The 18,113-nt window shown below is 37.8% G+C and overlaps 1 protein-coding gene across 2 annotated transcripts in view; it reads right to left on the bottom strand.

Moving 5' to 3' along the window:
* PEX5L (peroxisomal biogenesis factor 5-like) overlaps window positions 1-18,113 on the bottom strand; it is a 40,497-nt gene that overhangs the window by 20,080 nt on the left and 2,304 nt on the right. The window contains exons 3-5 of one of the 2 annotated variants that reach the window (XM_009321711.1): window positions 3,769-3,880; window positions 1,696-1,905; window positions 436-565 (exon numbers count right to left, since the gene is read on the bottom strand). In XM_009321711.1, coding sequence (XP_009319986.1) covers window positions 436-565; window positions 1,696-1,905; window positions 3,769-3,880 — 452 coding nt within the window. The remainder of the gene's footprint in view (window positions 1-435; window positions 566-1,695; window positions 1,906-3,768; window positions 3,881-18,113) is intronic. The other variant, XM_009321712.1, reaches the window with a different exon arrangement.

An 18,113-nucleotide genomic window follows, 5' to 3' on the forward strand; every position in this document is an offset into this window, starting at 1 on the left:
GTAGTACTTGGCTTGGATATTTTATCTTGCCTCTTCCAGTTATACACAGAAATTCTGCCCTCCTGGTAGCAAAACCAAAATACACTGGATAGCCAGTCACTGTCAAATCACTGCCAAGCATCCTTTTTTACTCATTTTACTCACATGTTTGTAGTTGGTTTCAGATCACTGCATGCCTCTGTAGACTTCTCACCACCATTTATTTAGTAATTGCACCTGCTACTTTTAACAACATTAAAAATTGCTGGCAAAATGTCATTTTATAGTGCTTATGATTTTATACTTGCTTATGATACATTTTCCAAAATGTCTGCTTGAACACATTTAATGTAATCATAACAGATTTAATAATATGACTTGTCATCAAGCAAGCATTTCAGTGAATTAAGAAAGCTGGACTGGAAATATTTTTGTAAGGAAAGCAAAAAGTTGTACCACAAAAGCTCTTTTGATGGAGCTCTAGATGATGATGATGATGTTCGCTCTGTAGAAGGGTGGACCTTGCTACTCCTGTCCCCATGAAAATTGACATCATCCCATTTCTCTAGGTGTGTCTGAATATCAACTAAAAAATAAGAAAAGAAAATATGAATCTTTTAAAGAAACTACTGCAGAAAATTTTCTCTCCTCTGTTAAATGTGAGTTATAAAAATGGTGCCACCAAAGACTGTATTTTAGTTAAGGTCCAATATACAGAAATGTTGTGCACCTTTCTAGCTGATATTCTGTGAAAATATTTGGGAATTCACAATATTTTTCTAAATCTATTAGCATTCATGGTCAGAATGTCAGTGGAACTCTTGACTTAAAATCAGTGATTTGTATGTAATTTAGATCTGTGGATAAAATTATACTAACTGTTTGATAGTTTGGGATATTTTTAATTTCCTAATTGTAGTCAAATTGTAAAAATAAAACTTCTTTTACTGACTACCATTTAAAAATGACTGTGTAGGCAACTGATATTAAGTCATAATTTGGACTTGCTTTGCAAAAATGAGATGTTCAGCTCCTGTTTGAAGATAAAGTTCTCTAAAAGAATTTCTGTGCTGATGAATGGAAGATTTGCTACCTTGGAATAAATTACATTTACCTTGCAAATTTTTCAGTTGCGGTGCAAGTAATTTAGTTTGGATGGAAATAAATTAAATTCACCTTTTCCAAAGGTCATCTATAGATCATGCTGGGCAGGATATTGAGTTGTGTTTGGGATTTTTGTTCAATCTGTATAAATATAGCTCTTTTGTGAAGAATGTTTTTTTTTTTTCTCTTGTATGCATAGATAAAGCAGTATTTACAAATATAATGTGTATTTCTGACATCTGCAGTTCTGAAAAGGACATCCAGTATGGGCCGCCTCTGATTTGTGTCCTTTACCAATTTCTCATGCTCCCTCTATAGATTTTTCTACGATTTTACTCTCCCTGACTAAATTCTTTTTTGAAAGAATCCTCTCAAAACTTTATTTGCACATTTAGTGACAACTTAATAGGTATAATGGCAAAGGCAAAATGTGCTTACAGTGTTTCAAGTTTAGCATTTCAAGTAGTTTATAATGTGGAACAAAGGTTACACTCCCTGCTAAAATGCGGTGCAACAAAAATCCCTGTGTTGCTCGTTATTTTGTGGTAGTAGCAAGGAGAAACTTGTGCTAAGCAAGGCTATGTAGCACTGATATAATAGCTACACTCTTACCTAAATCTAGTGAAGACTTGTCTGAAACTCTGGCAGTCTGGACTTTCTGCTCAGTGTCCACACTGATAAGGTCAGAATTGTCTGTCTTCTTTCTGTGGGTTGAAGCTTTTAAGCCTTCACTTCTTGATGGAGTCTCTGATTTCTTTGCTTTGTTTTGGGTTTGTAAGACAGGTTCACTAAGATCCAATAGATCCAGACCTGTTGATAATACTTAGAGACAAAATGTTAGAATTCAATGTTGTTTTAATTCAAATAGCTCGCTTTTTAAAATTCGTTTTAGTTGGGAAAAAAATTATTAATGTATTTGCATTTGACTAGAGTAGGTGTATATTTCCCGGCTAAAGATAATGACCAGCATATCCAAATATGACTAGGGATTTCAGGTGCTTAACTGGATGCAGTTTAAAAACGCTTGATTTGCATAAAAGGCTTTTCCTCTGAAAATCTCAAAGACATCTTAGGTCTTAAGGCTCTGGCCCCACCCCGCAGATTTTCTTATGTTGTGAGGGTTCCCTGTACAACTGAGGTTTTAGATAAGATTTGGTTTAATCTTATGATTTATCAAGTACTGGTTACAGCTGCTTGGGGCACTACTGTTGTGCCACATGCCATTATGGAAAAAGCTGAAGAGTAGACAGCTTCTTGGGTGGACTTCTTGGGTCATAAAGGAATAACGGTATGTTTAGTGATGGTTTCTACTGTTGTTGCTGTTCGTCTTTTGGGGGATAAATATTGAATATATTTATAAATGCTACTGCTATTTCTATTAAGGACTATATCAGTATAAAAGGCATGTTCAGTCTGAGTTCTTCATTTAAAAGTTGCCTAAAGAGTAACATTTAAAATTCTTTAGCACATAAAAGATAGAAAAACTCCCTCTTTATCATCGTTTTATAGGGCAGGTGTTTTTGACAGATCAATTTGTATTATCTCTTGCACTGCTTTATCTGTGTTCTTGGCAAATCACTGAATTTCATCAATCTTCATAGAATTTTTAATTTTGTTATTAAATAAATCTGATTAAACCCCCCCCCCAATCTGATAGATATTCAAGGCAGATATAGGATCTACAGATACTTACTTTTTTACCACAAACACCACTCTTAAACAACCTGAAATATTTCTATTCATCCCTGTAATATCTTTAGCTATATATAAAAGGAAAAAATATTATTTACAATTGTTATTTAATTCAGTGTTCCTGTTTTTGTTATTAGAACTTGCATACTGCTTTAGACACATATTAATTAGTTGTGAAGATAATCACCCAGCTGTCAATTAGTCATTTTAATAATTTGCATGTATATAGATTTTAACTAAATGGCTTCTAACAAGCCAAGTAATTTTATGAGACAGCAATAGAACATAGTAGTGCTATGCTGATTTTATTGTATCTCAGTTGATCTGCTCAACCTCTTTGATTACCTTTGCACAAATACTGAATAGGAGGAGGCCAATTTCTAAAAACACTTCCAAAGGACAATATACTTCAAACATAATTCAATATAATTCAAAAGGCTTTCAGGATTCACTCTTACTTTTTATTATCTGCTCTACTATCTCAGTGCAACACAAAGGAGCTAAGAAACGTGTGTTGGATCCTTTCACTAATAAAGTGTCTGAACTCAGCCTGGATAAGCTGGTTTGCTCTCTCTTCCCTTTTCTCTGACATCCATCCAAGTTTTTATTAAAGAAAATCTTTCTAGTGTAAGGAATGGATTTGGTTAAAACCAGACTAAATGTTGCTTACCCATAGGTTAAAATTTTGCAAAAACAAAGATTGAGAATTGGTCAAACTGATATGTACTTCCTGTTGAACTTAAACAAGTTCCCTTTAATTCAGCCCCAGAGATCTGCTAGAATACATGTGATTTGGATCACATCAGATTTGCCCTCAAATGTAATGAACAAAGTTTTTTCCACTAATAGATCAGGCAATTATAATTTAATACCAGCTTGTAATTTTGTGCAAATAGTAACAAATTGAGAAATCACTTGACAAAAATGTACCATAATTAAGATAAAACTAAAATTATTTCTCTCTAATGAGGGATAGTAAAAAAATTTGTTTACCTGCAGTATTTGATGTTACAGGCCTTGCAACAGCTTCTGGTTTGGTTTCACAGAGAAAATCATCAATGGAGGGGCTCAGAAGGGGTCTGCTTTCTTGTTGCTCATTCACCAGCTAGCAACAAAAAAACCGGGGTCACAGAGTGTTGTTGGGATGCAGAATTTAAACAAATAAAACATATTCTCACAATATCATGCGCTTTATTTTTGATTGTGAAAGTAAGAGATTGCAATCAGAAGATGTACAAATAGCTCTGGGCTTAAAATAAAAAACTTTAATCACTCTTTTGGGGCAAAATTATATTCCAGTTTTACTGATTGCACAAAAATAAAGCAGCAAGGTGATTTTTCCATAGCAATTATTGCATACTATTGCTTATAGGGCTAAAGTATACAAGGCCTGATGTATCTCCCTTCAAATCAATGGGTGAAGTTGGCCTTTTCTATCACCAGGAGGCTAAGCAGGGCTTTTTTAGTATTTGGAAGTGGTCATTTTTTTCACCAGTAACATGCCTCCCCACAGAACTTGCACAATACCATTTCATCTAGCAAATGTGCATTAGCCCATTAAACAATAACCTGCTGAGACAGAAAACACTTCTCTGCAATACAAAGGCATATGAGTAACAGTGGATGGAGCCTGGTGAATGTATGAACTTCCCGCATGAGTTTTGACTGTGTGAACGCTCATAATACAGTTTTTATTTATGAGCAGTTTTCCCTTTTTATTTTAATTGCATGAATGCATTGGTTTCATGCTACCTAAAAGAAATCTCTATATTACAGGCTATTTCATGTATTAGGGATTAAAAAGACAAAACAGTAAAATAGTCTCATAAATAAATAACTCTCCGCTTTGCAATCTATCTCTGATTGGAGGCTCAAGACCTAAGCTGAGCTGGATGGATGCCTGATGGTGTGGCCTGCATTTACTTCATCTTTAATAATGTGAAAACGTGTTTTCCCTCTGTCTGTTACTTTCATCTGGAGCTATTTAGCTTTACTTTTATCCTCTCTGCTCTCCTTCTCTCTGTTCTGTTCTCACCCTTTTTCCATTGTTGAATTTTCAAAACTCTCTCTCAGATATATTTGAACTTTTAAATTTAGGATGCTAACATGGAGTAAAACTGGCAAAAAAGGTATTTACTGATCCTCATTTGATATTTGTTAATTACTGGCATTTAGCTACTCCAGTAGCAGGATTGCCTCTAAAGTTATGACAGTGAAACAGCTTAGATTCACTGTTGTTTGGTACTTGATTTTTGTATTACAAGGTTGCAAGAAAACACCGGAGCTATTGAAATAAAAAGTCCATTATTTTGATGGGTCAAACATTTAAGCTGGTACCTAACGCTGACTGACTGTAGAATATGTGCACTTACTCATTTGCCCAGGACCTTACAGCTTTGCACTGAAATACCAATTTACACGATTAACATGGAAGACAGATGAGTGATTGCTTGCCCAACTGTGTGTAGCAGAACGTGCAAATGCGGGCATTTAATTTAGAAATCTGGCAATTATATTGTCCCAAACTCTAATTCTGCATATGCTAAACCCAGACTGCAGATGCACCTTACAGGTGACTTAATCATGTGGGTTTTTAACTCTCCGAATTGATTGCCCAGGTTGCCGTCTCATTCAACGCACAGAAGTTACTTGCTTAATTTTGTAAATCTCAGCACTTGATTGGAAATTGCACTTATACCAGCTGCACACCTTTGATTTCCATTAAAGGTGGCTCTACAGTACCCACATTACCTCCAGGTGTATACTTTTACCTAATACTGATATTTAAGACTTAAGAGGACCATATTTTTCTGGTTCTGATTAGGTGACAGTCCTTACTCATTTCTATAGGTGAAAAAATGAAGATGGATGCCTAGTTAATTCTTGTCCAAATTATTTTTAATGTTTAAAAAGTTTCTTTATGATCAAATCCAGATATCAGCAAAAATTGCTTGAATACATTTTTCTTTCTTCATTTACACATCCCATTCTAGTAACTAGCATCAGTAACAGCTGCTGCACTTTTGCAACAAGTTGCATATTCGGGTGTACATAGCATCCAGCAGAAAGATTGTCAAAGCCTCTGGATCAGCTGGATCTTCAATGATCTATTCTGTGATACGCTAACAGCGTAAAGAAAAATCCTACACCATTCAGAGGGGGACAGGAGGGAAGAAAGAAGAGGTTCCATAGGAATCACTGTAAATGTAAAAACTTCATAGGAAATATTCTGTTTCTGGATCTATAAGAGTGTATCAATAGGGTACATTATCACGTAAGATTTGGATGCTTATCAAGTTTCCCATTACATTCCATGGAAATTTTCTTTAATAGGAAAGAATGGGAGAAGGAGGGAATGAAGAAGGATCATGAGAACGAAGACAGCCAAGATCACTCACTGGAGACAGTGAAGAATAGAAAATCTGAAGACCAACTGGAAAGACAAATTATTGACAAACCTGTTGTGGGGTAAGAGAATAAGCTCTGGGAAGAGCAGCAGTAATGCTGAGAATCAGAATCATGGAGGGGAAGGAGACTAGAATCAACAAAGATCTGAACTTCTCCAGGGTTCAAGTGAAGTATGAAGTAGCAGATGTGTGGCAAATATTTTTTTCTTTTCAAAGCTGGTTATCACATCCCTAGACATTTCTTTATTACGTTGTTTATATAAGGAAGACCTGCTCAGCAACAGGCCTTCATTAGTTTGATACCAGCAGTGTATTGTTCAAAGTCCCTTGAAAAAATTCTACCATCGAACTGAAAGAAGATTGGTGGTAATATCCACTTCATCAATTTTGCCAGCAAACACCAAGATTTAATTTTTACTAAGTTGTGTCTTCTTTCTGCTGCATTTGCAGCATTTTTGTTTAATTAGAAAACAAATAGATTCATCTTCTCTGACTCTTACTTTGTAAACATATACACTAAATTCATCAGAGATGGGCCACCCAAATGATCAGAGGAATAAAGAATGCATTTTACAGGGAGACTAAAAGAGTTTGACTTGCTTAGGCTAACAAAATGAAGATTGAGTAGGAATATAATTATTCTTCATGTATACATAAAGGGAGAGTGGTTAGATGACATTGGAGGAGGGAAGTTATTTCAGCTATAGAGAAAGGCTGGCACGACAACAGAGATCTAAACTGGCCATGCATGTATCTGGTCTGGGAATTAAAACAATCTAACCATCACAGCAGTGAAGTGTATGAACAGTATTTTTTTAGGGTAAGGGGAGAAAAAGCCTAACTATTTAAAATGGCTTTTGACAAGCTTTCTACATGGTTGTTTATGATGTGATTGCTTTTGAGAAGTGGACTGTGGCCCAGAGGATCCCTCCCAGTCCTGTGTCCTATGCTCCCATGACTAAGGACTGGAAGCTGTAGGAGTGTCTTATTAAAAGGACTGTTCCTGTGAAAAATAATCTGCTTTCAACTGAAATATCTGGGTCAAAACCGAGAGCAAATACATGATCAAGTCTATTAATTCTCAATAAATACAAACTACATATGTGTAGCAATAGAATGTATTAGAAAAATATGGTTTTGTTGTGAGGCAGGCATGTCACGATGAATCAAACCGTAACAGGTTAAAGAGTGCCATGAGCTGATATTTTTTCCATAGGTAAGTGGGCAGTGGGGTAGGTTTCTGACATTACTGTGTATGCAATGCCACTTGCTAAGCCCTCGGTCTCACACTTTGGATTTCATTTTGCTGCCTCATATATTGTACCAAATTTTTCCCTAGTTTAAATCTGCTCAAGTTATTAGAGTTATATCAGGCATGAATTTGGAGTAGTGCTATAAAGCATTCATGAGATGAAAACTATTATCTATATTAAAGTAATAATTTATGGTTCTCAAGCACCTTTCAGGGTGAATATCACAGAATGCTTTAAAACATTCATGAATCAAGCCTGGCACCACCGCAGAGCTGAGAAGTATTATCTCTATGTTGCAGATGAGAGAAGCAAAGCGAAATTAAGAAAGCCGCCCAACGTCACCCAGCGCTGGCGGAAGCGGCGCTGGGAGCAGGAACCAGGCGGCTGGCGCTGCACCGCCACACAGTATTTATGTGTGCAATATTTGTACACATGCCAAGCTGTATAGACTCAGCCTGTGAAACTGTTGATTTCTGAGTACTAATTTAACCAGTGAGTGCCATAAATTCTCATAATGTCTCTAAGAACTTAATTTTTCTTTATAAAATCTATTTTAATTAAAGAAAAACCCCACACGCTCCTTTAACTGAAGGATGGCTAAAATCTGTGGAGGGTGATACTCCCTATTACTAATAAATCTGAAGAGACTTATCGATAGTATTAAATACTCCTAAATGCAAATGAATTTTCTGTGACTGACTTCTGCTGTTGGACAGCACCGCAGAAAAAAGTGCTTTTTCTCACCCCAATACTGCTATTGGACTTTTTTGTTCCAAAAAGCGTATCTGTGGGTTTTTTTCATGCTGCGGGGGAGAGTCAAAAGTGTCATCTGATGGCTGATATTAGCCCCACTGCTTAAATATACTCAAAGGAAGGATTATTTAGCAGAGATCTGAGACAAGGCGCAGCGGCCAGGTTGGGCAGTGGCAGGTGCTACGCTGGAAGCCATGCCTGCCATGTTTTCCCTCAGTGCCCTGGGCTGCAGGACTACCCAGCCTGCACTGAGGAGAATCACCTGGTCTCCATTTTCTGTGCCCTGTCACCTGCCCCATCTCTAGCTGTCTGCATTTATTCAGCTGATGTAGTTTATTACTTGCAGCTGCCTTTGCTGACGAATTTTCCTTTCCCCAGTACTCTGGTTTGGCTAGTGGTCTCCATGCTGCCTCTAGAGCTGCTGTGAGATGAGGAGGAGGCGGCAGCAGCTCATGGCAGTTCCCTCTCTGTGTGATCCTCAGGCCTGAAAGGTAAGTGGGAGCCCAATTAATGGTGCTGGTTTGGGGTAAAAAATATCAAACCCTAGGTGGGCCTGGGCATGGGTGTGCTGGGGCGGGAGGGGAGACACTGCTGTGGAAGAGGTGTGGTGCTGGCCCCCTGAAAGGGAGCAGTGGCCATGAGAGGGATTCCTTCCCTCTAGCTAATATACAGCCTGGCCTCGGCTTGCCGCAGTCACCCACCTAGCACCTCTGCCCTGCAGTCACCCCTAAAGCCTCCCAGGCCTTATTTTCTCCCCTTGCTCCCACAGGAGTGCCCTGCCTGGTAAAACACCTTCCTGAAGCCTTGGCCCCAGGGCCTCTCCTCAGGCCTGGCGCTGCCCTAGGGAGCCTGCATGGGGCACAGCGAGCGCCCAGTTGCTATCACGGTGGCAGCTCTGCTGTCCTGTAAAAACTTGTTTTCTGCTCACCTTCAGGGTCTTTGGCTTATGGTTTTAATGCAGGTGCCTCTTGCGATGCTAGTGTCAGTGGTGCTGTTTTACTGTGCCAGAGACAATGTGAGATTATGTATGTACATAGCAACTGCTACGGCTTTGGTTTTGCTTGCTTTCCCAGTCTACATCTTATGTTGTAGTGAGAGGGTTATGAAATACCTAGGGAGTAGCCTGATTTAAAAAAACAGAAAAAAAGAGGTGTGCAGTTGGCAGGGCTCTCTTGTGAAAAGTTTCCACAGAGCAGCTTAGTTTGGCCTTGAGGCAGAGGGAGCTGGAGCATACCTGGTGCTCAGGGGAATAGCTGAGAGGGCCAACTTGTTACCTAGTGCCACATTTACAGTTGATAATGTTCACCTGCACAACTTGTCCTGCTTATGGCTACAAGTGCTTTGTCTGCTTTCTCTTCCTAGAGTGCTGGGGCTTATTCTGTAGGAGTGCTGGAGTGCACCAAGGCTGTCAGTAAGGTATGGTCCTGACATCCCATTTTATACGCTCTCTGACTGCATTCCTGATCTTGATCTGTTTGCAGTGCACAATGCATGCTGGTTTGTTTCTTTTTTTAATGTTAGTAGGGCATAACATAATGCTAGTCTTTAAGATAAATTATTTGGAATCTAAATTGGGGGGTTCCAGTCAGGCATAGGCAGCTAATTAGCACCTATGTTTTGAGCACATAATGAACTAGTTCTTTTAAGTGCCTAAATTCCTTCTATGTTGAATAGGAAGAGATAAATGCCTAGAAAAGCAACTCCAGAGGGAGATCCTGCCTGCCTAATTTAGGCTGTCCCTCAGGAGGCTCTCAAAAGCACCTAGCTTTCCCCACTGGTGATACATGGAACTTATTTTAGAAGGACTGGTTCAAGAGGCATCTAAAATTTAGATGTAATTAGCTACCCAAGTTAGCTGCATTGGATTCTACCCATTTTGTCACCTGAGGCTGATTGAATTACTCAAGGCACTAATTTAGGAAGTGGGTAATTACCCAAACTACTAATGGGTAATCCTCCTGTACAGTTCAGCAGCAAAGCTGTTCCTGGGCACTTAGGCCTTTTGCTGTATTGCCCACTCAGTGTGCTGGTGAGAGCGTGTTTGGGCTGCTGACTGCATCAGTAAAAATGATCTGACCTAGAAAGCTCAGGGTGTGGTAATGAGCATGGGAGAAAGCAGGAACCTTTTAATTCAGATTGTCCATTGGAGAAATTGTATTTTTGAACTGTACTCTGAGAAACTTGTCTGCTGCTTGGGTGAGATGAGACAAATAGGTGAATGAGTTAGATTAATCTGAGTAGTTTGTCAGTGTTATACTGTTCTTTGAACTTAACCAGAGGCATCTACTAAAACCATGAATTTCAATCACTAATTAATTTGTATGATACACAGTAATGGTTCTTGATAGATAGGTTCTCTGCACCGATTTGGCACATTGTGATCTTTGGTGGCATTCACTAGGGTAAGAGGAAACAAGTGAATTCATTTCCACTAACGAGCTATTTCTAAAAACTGATAAATGGGAATGACAACTAGAAATTGAGGTTATTGCTCTCTAGAGCGTAACTGGAAGTACTGGCCTAACAGTTGTCTTGTAGATCATTATCTTGGCAGGATAAGAGCTGGAAGACCTCCTTTTCAGCTCACTGAGGGATGTTTGGAAAGGGAACTCCTGAAAAAATCACTAGTCTCGTGCTGAAAGTTCAAATTGCATGTGTTATGTTTTTCTTCACCCACTCTTCTAGCATGTTTATAAATATTTCACAATCAAAATTACCACCTCATGCACTTTATTTACTATTGTATAGTAAGTGTGATCACTACTTGACTTTTTGCATCGTCATTGTGCCAGGGTCATACTAATTTTTTCTCTGTCACTCTAGTGTGAATTTATGTCCTGACAAAACCGACATGTAGCCAATCACTTGATTTTCACAAGATCAGAGAATCAATTCACATGGCACACAGTATAATAGACATCCACCTAACATGAATTGCGGGAAGCTCTAAAACTGAGACAACCTCACTTCACCCTCCTGCAAAGAGCAGTTTGCTGTTGCTGCCTCTCTGAAGACTGGTCTTGCTCAGCAGGTGATAACTGGTACTCTGTTGCTAAGTAGTAGGAAGTGTGTGGAGTGGCCTATGAATCAGATGTGACAATATCTTACCTGAAATCACACAAGCCAAGTGACCCCCTGGGGCTTAATGCAAACAATTGACAGAGGGCTTGTGTGAAGTCAGAGATGCTGTGGGAGGATTACTATAGACACTGTGTTGGATATTTAAATTCACATGCCAGCCATGTTGTTTAAAACCTATGCTTGATATCTAAATTGGTAAATGATAACACGCTTATGTTGTGTCTTGATAACAGTTGCATTGCTTGGTGATAACTCTTTCTTGTGATTGCTGTGTCACAGTAGCATCCTATCTGTGTGTTTGTAGGTACTGACCTATACAAGTTATCGTGTACGGCTGCAAGGTAGAACTAAGTATCTCACAGTTCACCATCTCCTTCCCTCTGTTCCTCTTGGTCTGGCTAAAGGAAACTAAACATGGGAATTGTAGTTGTATCTGGCTCCTGCATTTTGGCCTTGCTCCAGCAAAGCACTTACGCATGTCCTGCAAAACTCAAAGTTAAGCATGCGCTTAACTGTTTTGCTGGATCAGAGCCATGGGGGAAGGGGAGAAAAGTTACTCTTGTTGTCATATTTCTGCTGTGACTGACGATTTGGCCTTTACTACTCATAAAAATGTGATTTACTGTAAATCTGTTGCATTAATATCTGCATGCTCTATGCACTTTTTAAGTAAAGGAAGCTGTTTACTAAAATGGAGCACCTCCCTTTCCTGGGTGTTAGGTGATTTTACTTATTTATTCTCCCTCACTTGGCTATGCATTGTCTTTGTGATGTTACCCTGCGATTTGTGTTTTAGCTTCTTCCCTTCCCCGTATCACTATCAGAACTGGAGAATTACTCTGCAGCAGTGATCAAAGACAAAATAAACTCATCATCATAGATGCTTAGAGATCCTTAAAGTAATACAGTCACTAAGACGTTACAGAATGTTCCTTTAAAGAAATGATTTCTGTAATGTTAGTTTATGGAAGTACCTAGTCTGTGCTCCTAAAATGGCCTGCTAGTTAACTGAGGGATTAACAAATTTGACATGTTAAATACAGGTTGTGAAAGTCCTGTAGAACAGGAAGGCTACAGAATCCAAAGTTATCTGTTGAGAAAGCCCTGAAGAAACTTCTACAGTGGGAGACCTGGAGGGGCACAAGTGTCATGACTGGGAACAAATGGTAGCTCATGATGCTAGATTTTGGTTTCTGTATCATTCATTGAAATTACTTTTTGTGTGGCAACTCCAGCTGAAGAGGAAGTCAGACTTTGAGAATCACAGTTCTGAAATGCTTTTAAATAAGGTGCAGAGGACAGAAACTAGAGGAGTCCTGTTTCACTCGCGTTGCAGGTATTACATTTGTACTCTTGCAGCATCTCTGGGGGCAACTATGATGATTGCTTACAAAACATTAGAAAATTATTTAATGTTTTTCATTAGCTGAAAGTAAAGAAGGCTGCCAGCATATGGAACTGAGCTGCATGTACAAGTTCTTTGTGAACCACCAGTAGTAATCCATAGATAAGTTCAAGAGTTTCAGCAGTAGTGGATTGTATACAGCCTCAGGCACTATTCTGAGCATGGTACGTAATCGAATGTCAACTTAGATGAAAGATGCACAACTGCTGCTTTTTTAAGACCAAATCTTCATGCTATGGCAGCATGAAGACTGTAAAGACAGAGAGAATTAACAGTATCAAATATATCATGGCTTATCACAGAATTTGATTTTTGTAAAGCTTATGCCATTCCTACTGATCTTCAACTGTGTGGAAAATGACCTTTGTTCATTTCCCATGCAACAAAATTCATCTTTTACTGTACCCTTGCTGTATCTTTGCATATAGGCTGTAATTACTTTGAAATCACACAGATTTTTCTTGTCCTTTCTGTGGATTTTTCTTTTAAAACAGAGTTCTGTAGTATATCTAGAATAAGGCTGTGGTTTTGGATGAATTACCATGGGGAGTAATAGGAAGCAAGTCATAATTTCTTGTTCAGTTATACAGCCTTTCTCCGTGGGGATCTGTCATGGCATGTGTGTTTGCTTTGCAATGTTTTTTGCAGATTGAAAAGCTTGAAAGTCGAAAGCTGTTTGTGAATTTTTTTGCACTTGCAATTCAGTGGAACAGTTTCACTGTGCAAACAGCGAGTTCATTGAATATAGAACAACTGTAGTACATGGCTTGCAACTCTTTAAAAGGATAATATATTTTTACTTAGAGTATTCATGAATGAAGAACCAAAAAATTTCTGAAAATTAATTCCTATTTATAAATAATTCATATTAAAAAACAGGGTTAAACTGGCATAATATATTATTTACAAAAAATGTTTGTCCAAATCCTTCTGTGCTTAATGAATGGTAAGGCATTTTAAAATGTATGAAACAGTATAATTAATTTTTTATTTTATGAAAAAATTGCACCATCAATTCCCATGGTAATTTCAAATTAAAACTGTTATTTCATGGAAAATGTATTTAATTTATGTGACAGAAAAATCTGTTAGGCAAGCAGCCAATTTATGATTTTTAAGCATATTGTCAAGGCAACTTTATTATACTCATGAGAATTTCTGCTGAAATTATTCATACTGCCCTAAAAGCAATAATAGGGTTGAGCAGTATTTAACTTAGAGGTAAATAATCAATCAATGTTTGTACTGCTAAGCATGCATTTATGAATTTTGTATTTTCTTTTTTACCCTTTTATTTACCTTGTTTTAATAATAGATGAAAAAGAGTTATCAGTAGGACTTAAGAAATGTCTCCTGCTAACCTACTCAAAATTTATAATAAATCAAATGAGACAGATTTGAGATGTATGGAAAATACTGCTATGAATTTATGATGAATCCTTTAAAAAGAATATAAAAATATGGTCTCGGGTCTAGTCCTCCTAAGATCAGTGAGGAAATTGCCACTGTTCTCAGAGCAGATTGGAATGTAGAGTGAATTATTGTAGTCCAAACTTAATTATTGTCATTATCTAAAACTGGCATGATTTCTGCCTTTTTTTTTACATTAATGTATATCAGTTAGTTAAAATGGAGTTAATTTTGCTTTAGATTGGTATAAAAGAGAACAGAAGCTAATTACATTCACTTTAACATTACAACAGAATGGCAGAAAGTTATTTAGTAAACATTTATGGAGTGGGCTGTAAGTCAATGCAAGTCTAATGCTAAGAAGCTTGGAGTGAACACGATTGATTCAAATGGGACTGTAACTTTTATAAGGAAAACTGGTTATGCAATCAAATTCATGCACTGAGTCCTTGATACACACATCAGAAAAAACTACTAACGACATTGGGAACTGAATATTAGCTATCTTTACTCTGTTTCCTTTATAAAGTTGAAGGGAAGCATTCAAAAGATCTCTCATCAGAGTTTAAAACAAACAAACAAAAAAACCGAAACAGACAAAACAAAAAACCAAAACCCCAGAACAAAACAAAAAGCCCAACCAACCAAGGAAAAAACCCCCCAAAACAGTGGAATTTAGGCAGTGGAAGTGTTTGAGTATTTTACTCATAAGCCCTTGAGCAAATAGAAATGTGCTTGGATCAACAAATGACATGCAAATGAAGGTCACTTTAAAAAATAAAAAAAAATGTTCCTACTCTGAATACTAATACCTCATAGAGAGTCTATAAAAAAAGTCTTAAGCATCTGGTGGAGCTAATTGGGGTGTAGACACGAAACATTTTTTTTTTCGACAACTTGTGTGTTGTAGCCTGCATTTTTCATGGCATAGGATGAATTTCAGCATGTTTCTTATAATGTAATTTCAACTTTTTAAAAGTTTTTGCAGTTCAAATTCTAAAACTAAGTGTTCTGTAGGTTAACTTTTAAATTTAAAAATCCTAAGTAGTCAAAATTGTACTCTGAGCAATGTCCGTAGTTCATGTAAATTCTAGGTAGGCAGCCCCCATATTTTTCAGTTATAAACAGAAGTGGGGATAGCTTTCAAGATATACTTTGCATTTCTTTTTCTTACTGGTGAATTTTTCATGGGCTCCCATTTTTGTTCCATATAATACCAGATTATATTTGCCACAGGATCATCTTGGACAGGAATCACCTCCTGCAGGTCTTATTTCTTTCTGTTATCTTGATAGGGATCCTACCATCACTAGCTTTCCAATTTAGGTACTCTAATGAAGAATCTAAATTAGGTGTGATGAATCTGGAACAAATAATTCTTGTGACACTAGGAGATTTGTTTGCTTAAAATCAGGCTGGCAAGGCATTTAAGCATGCAGGTTTTTTACTGCTCAATAAAGCAGTTAATCATATTTTAAAGTATAAGTGTGGATCGAAGTACTTTATTGAATCAGATCCTTTGAAGTTCACTGACCTGTAGTAAATTGGGAATTTCATAGCTGACTGTACAATTAAACTTTGACTCCAGGGGATATTTAGGTTTAAATTTCTCATTACAAAGTAATTCTGAAGTGATCTCTTTTCCTCCTGTAAAATGCAAAGAAGCTGTGAAGAGGTTAAACAAAAATTTTATTTTTGAATTCAAATCAAACTTTTATGCACAATTTTTCTCCTTTATTTCTCTGCTTCAGTTAGCAGGATATTTGCTCATAGCTTAACTTCTAGTTAATCTTTGAACCTTCAGCAAACTTTCTTTCACTTTTTCTAGGTTCTATTCCTATAAAAAAATACCTTTTTTTGTTTGTTCCAGTCTCTTCTGAATTATCTTTAAAAAGATAAAGGGAGCAGCATAGTATAGAGTTATGTTCTACAAAACCCACTAGTACTGAAAGCTCACTCGATGCTTGAAGTATTAAATTTGGCAACTACTGAATGCTTCTCACGCTAATAAAGTGACTTTCATTGAAAGTAATATTTATCTGACTTGTTCTGTGTTGGGTATGTCTTTAACATTTTCCAGAGGAAGAGAGCAAAGAGGCATCTCTTAAAATATAAATTCAGGGGCCTCTGTTCATTATTACTATCTATTTCTCTCAAAACGAGGATTTAGGGTCTCTTCTTTGTATCAGATTCCACTTAATGCTTCCTGTGGAGTCTGCTTCCAGAGTCAGACATGATTAATCCTCCATTCATCAAAGATTTTGGAAATAGAATCGTAGAATCATTAAGGTTGGAAAAGACCTCTAAGGTCATCGAGTCCATTTCACTTTTTTTTTAAACTTTTAGAAAAGTCAGTACTCCTCTATCTGGGCTTGATCCTTGCACTTTACTTGCAGGTTTCTTGCTTAGTCAGTTTTAGGGATGGAGCAACATAGATACCTAGTGTAAATAATTACTTCCTAAGATACGCACGTGCCTGTACTGGGTTCGGTGGTGGTGATAACTTTAGAAAGACCAGGCCTTATTCTCATGACCCAATTTGATCTAGCTTGGGAAACTCATTTGCAGCCAATTTGGAACTTGCATGTTTCACCCTGTGAGCAGCAACCACATCCATCTGTTTCATCATGTAAAAAGCAAAGACAAACACTTTGATGGTGATGGCTTAATGTGTATCGCAATATAGCAGTGCATTATTCTGAACGAATGGTTTGAAGGAGAGGTTTACACAGACACACTAAAGAGGAAGCATCTCAAAACAACATTACAGCCAGACAATTAGGATACAAATGATGTATGTGATATGGTCGTATAACTGCACATCACACATACATGATGCAGAGATGGCTATGGAAAATACTCACTTTTTCACTTGATTCTGCTTCCTTTTGGCTTCTGCACCCCTTTGGTGCATAGCAGGGAAGTAGGTATTTGTGTTTAGTGGAAGAAATTACACTGACTAACAGATACAAGCATTTTACTCATAAATTTATATCATAGACTATTGCTGAGTAGCCTGACACACAACCACTACAAATGGTGCATTAAACATTTAATGAACCCAGGCTGAACCCCTGGCCCTGTTGAAGCCAATGGAAGTTTTGCACTTTTTTGGGGGGTGGGTGGGGTGGGTAGAGGGGGGCAGCATTTTATGCTGGTTTCTAATTGTTTGTTAATCGCTAAGTAGAAAATCAGAAATGATGCCTTAAAGACAGCATCCTTTTCTTCTGTGCAATTACTTCATAGAGTTCACCACGAGCAAAATATGGTGTTCAACAGGGGCTGAGGAGGAGATTGCCAGATCTGGTTTCCAAAGTAGTAGATGGTATTTCTACGACGTGTGTGTATTAGTGCAGCGCATCTGCGGTGCTCTGTAGGAGAAGTATGCTCTGGCCTGGTGTGCATCTTAAATACTTTCAAAAAGTACAGTAGCTGTTATCCTAAAACATGAAAGGAATAAAGCAGGATTGTGGATTTTGTTGGAGGCTCTTGCAAAAGAACGCCTATGTGGCGAGATTACTTCCATGAAACCTCCTGTTGAGTAGGAATAACTTACGTGCACTAAATATTAACAGTAAACTAAATGCCCTTGCTTGGGGAACAAATTCATGTATGTGAGCAACAGGAGGGAATAAAATCCACTCTTGCGGTGAGATGGAAGCGTTGTGTGTTATGGTAGTGCTCAGTCACTGTCTTCAATAAACTAATGAAACCAGCTAAGGCTCGATGGGAGCTCCAAGGTGTAAGGTTTAGTGTGATGACGTTACGTCCTTCCTTCGACTGAAGCTGTGGAAATGAAAGCAATGGGGTGTGCAAAACAACGTATTCTGACGTGGACCAGGAGTAGAATCCCACTGAGAGCTTAGGGATGGGATCTGAGATACTGCAGATGATGCTGCTGTGAGGTGGTTGTTTCTTACTTTATATATGCATTGACTATTTCATAATATGCATTGCAAATGAGTGCTTGTGGCATGAATGCTGACGGCATGAATTATAATTGCCGTTTTAAATCAATTTTAGGTAACT

The sequence above is a fragment of the Pygoscelis adeliae genome, unplaced genomic scaffold (assembly GCF_000699105.1).
Source record: "Pygoscelis adeliae isolate BGI_AS28 unplaced genomic scaffold, ASM69910v1 Scaffold223, whole genome shotgun sequence".
NCBI lineage: Eukaryota > Metazoa > Chordata > Aves > Sphenisciformes > Spheniscidae > Pygoscelis > Pygoscelis adeliae.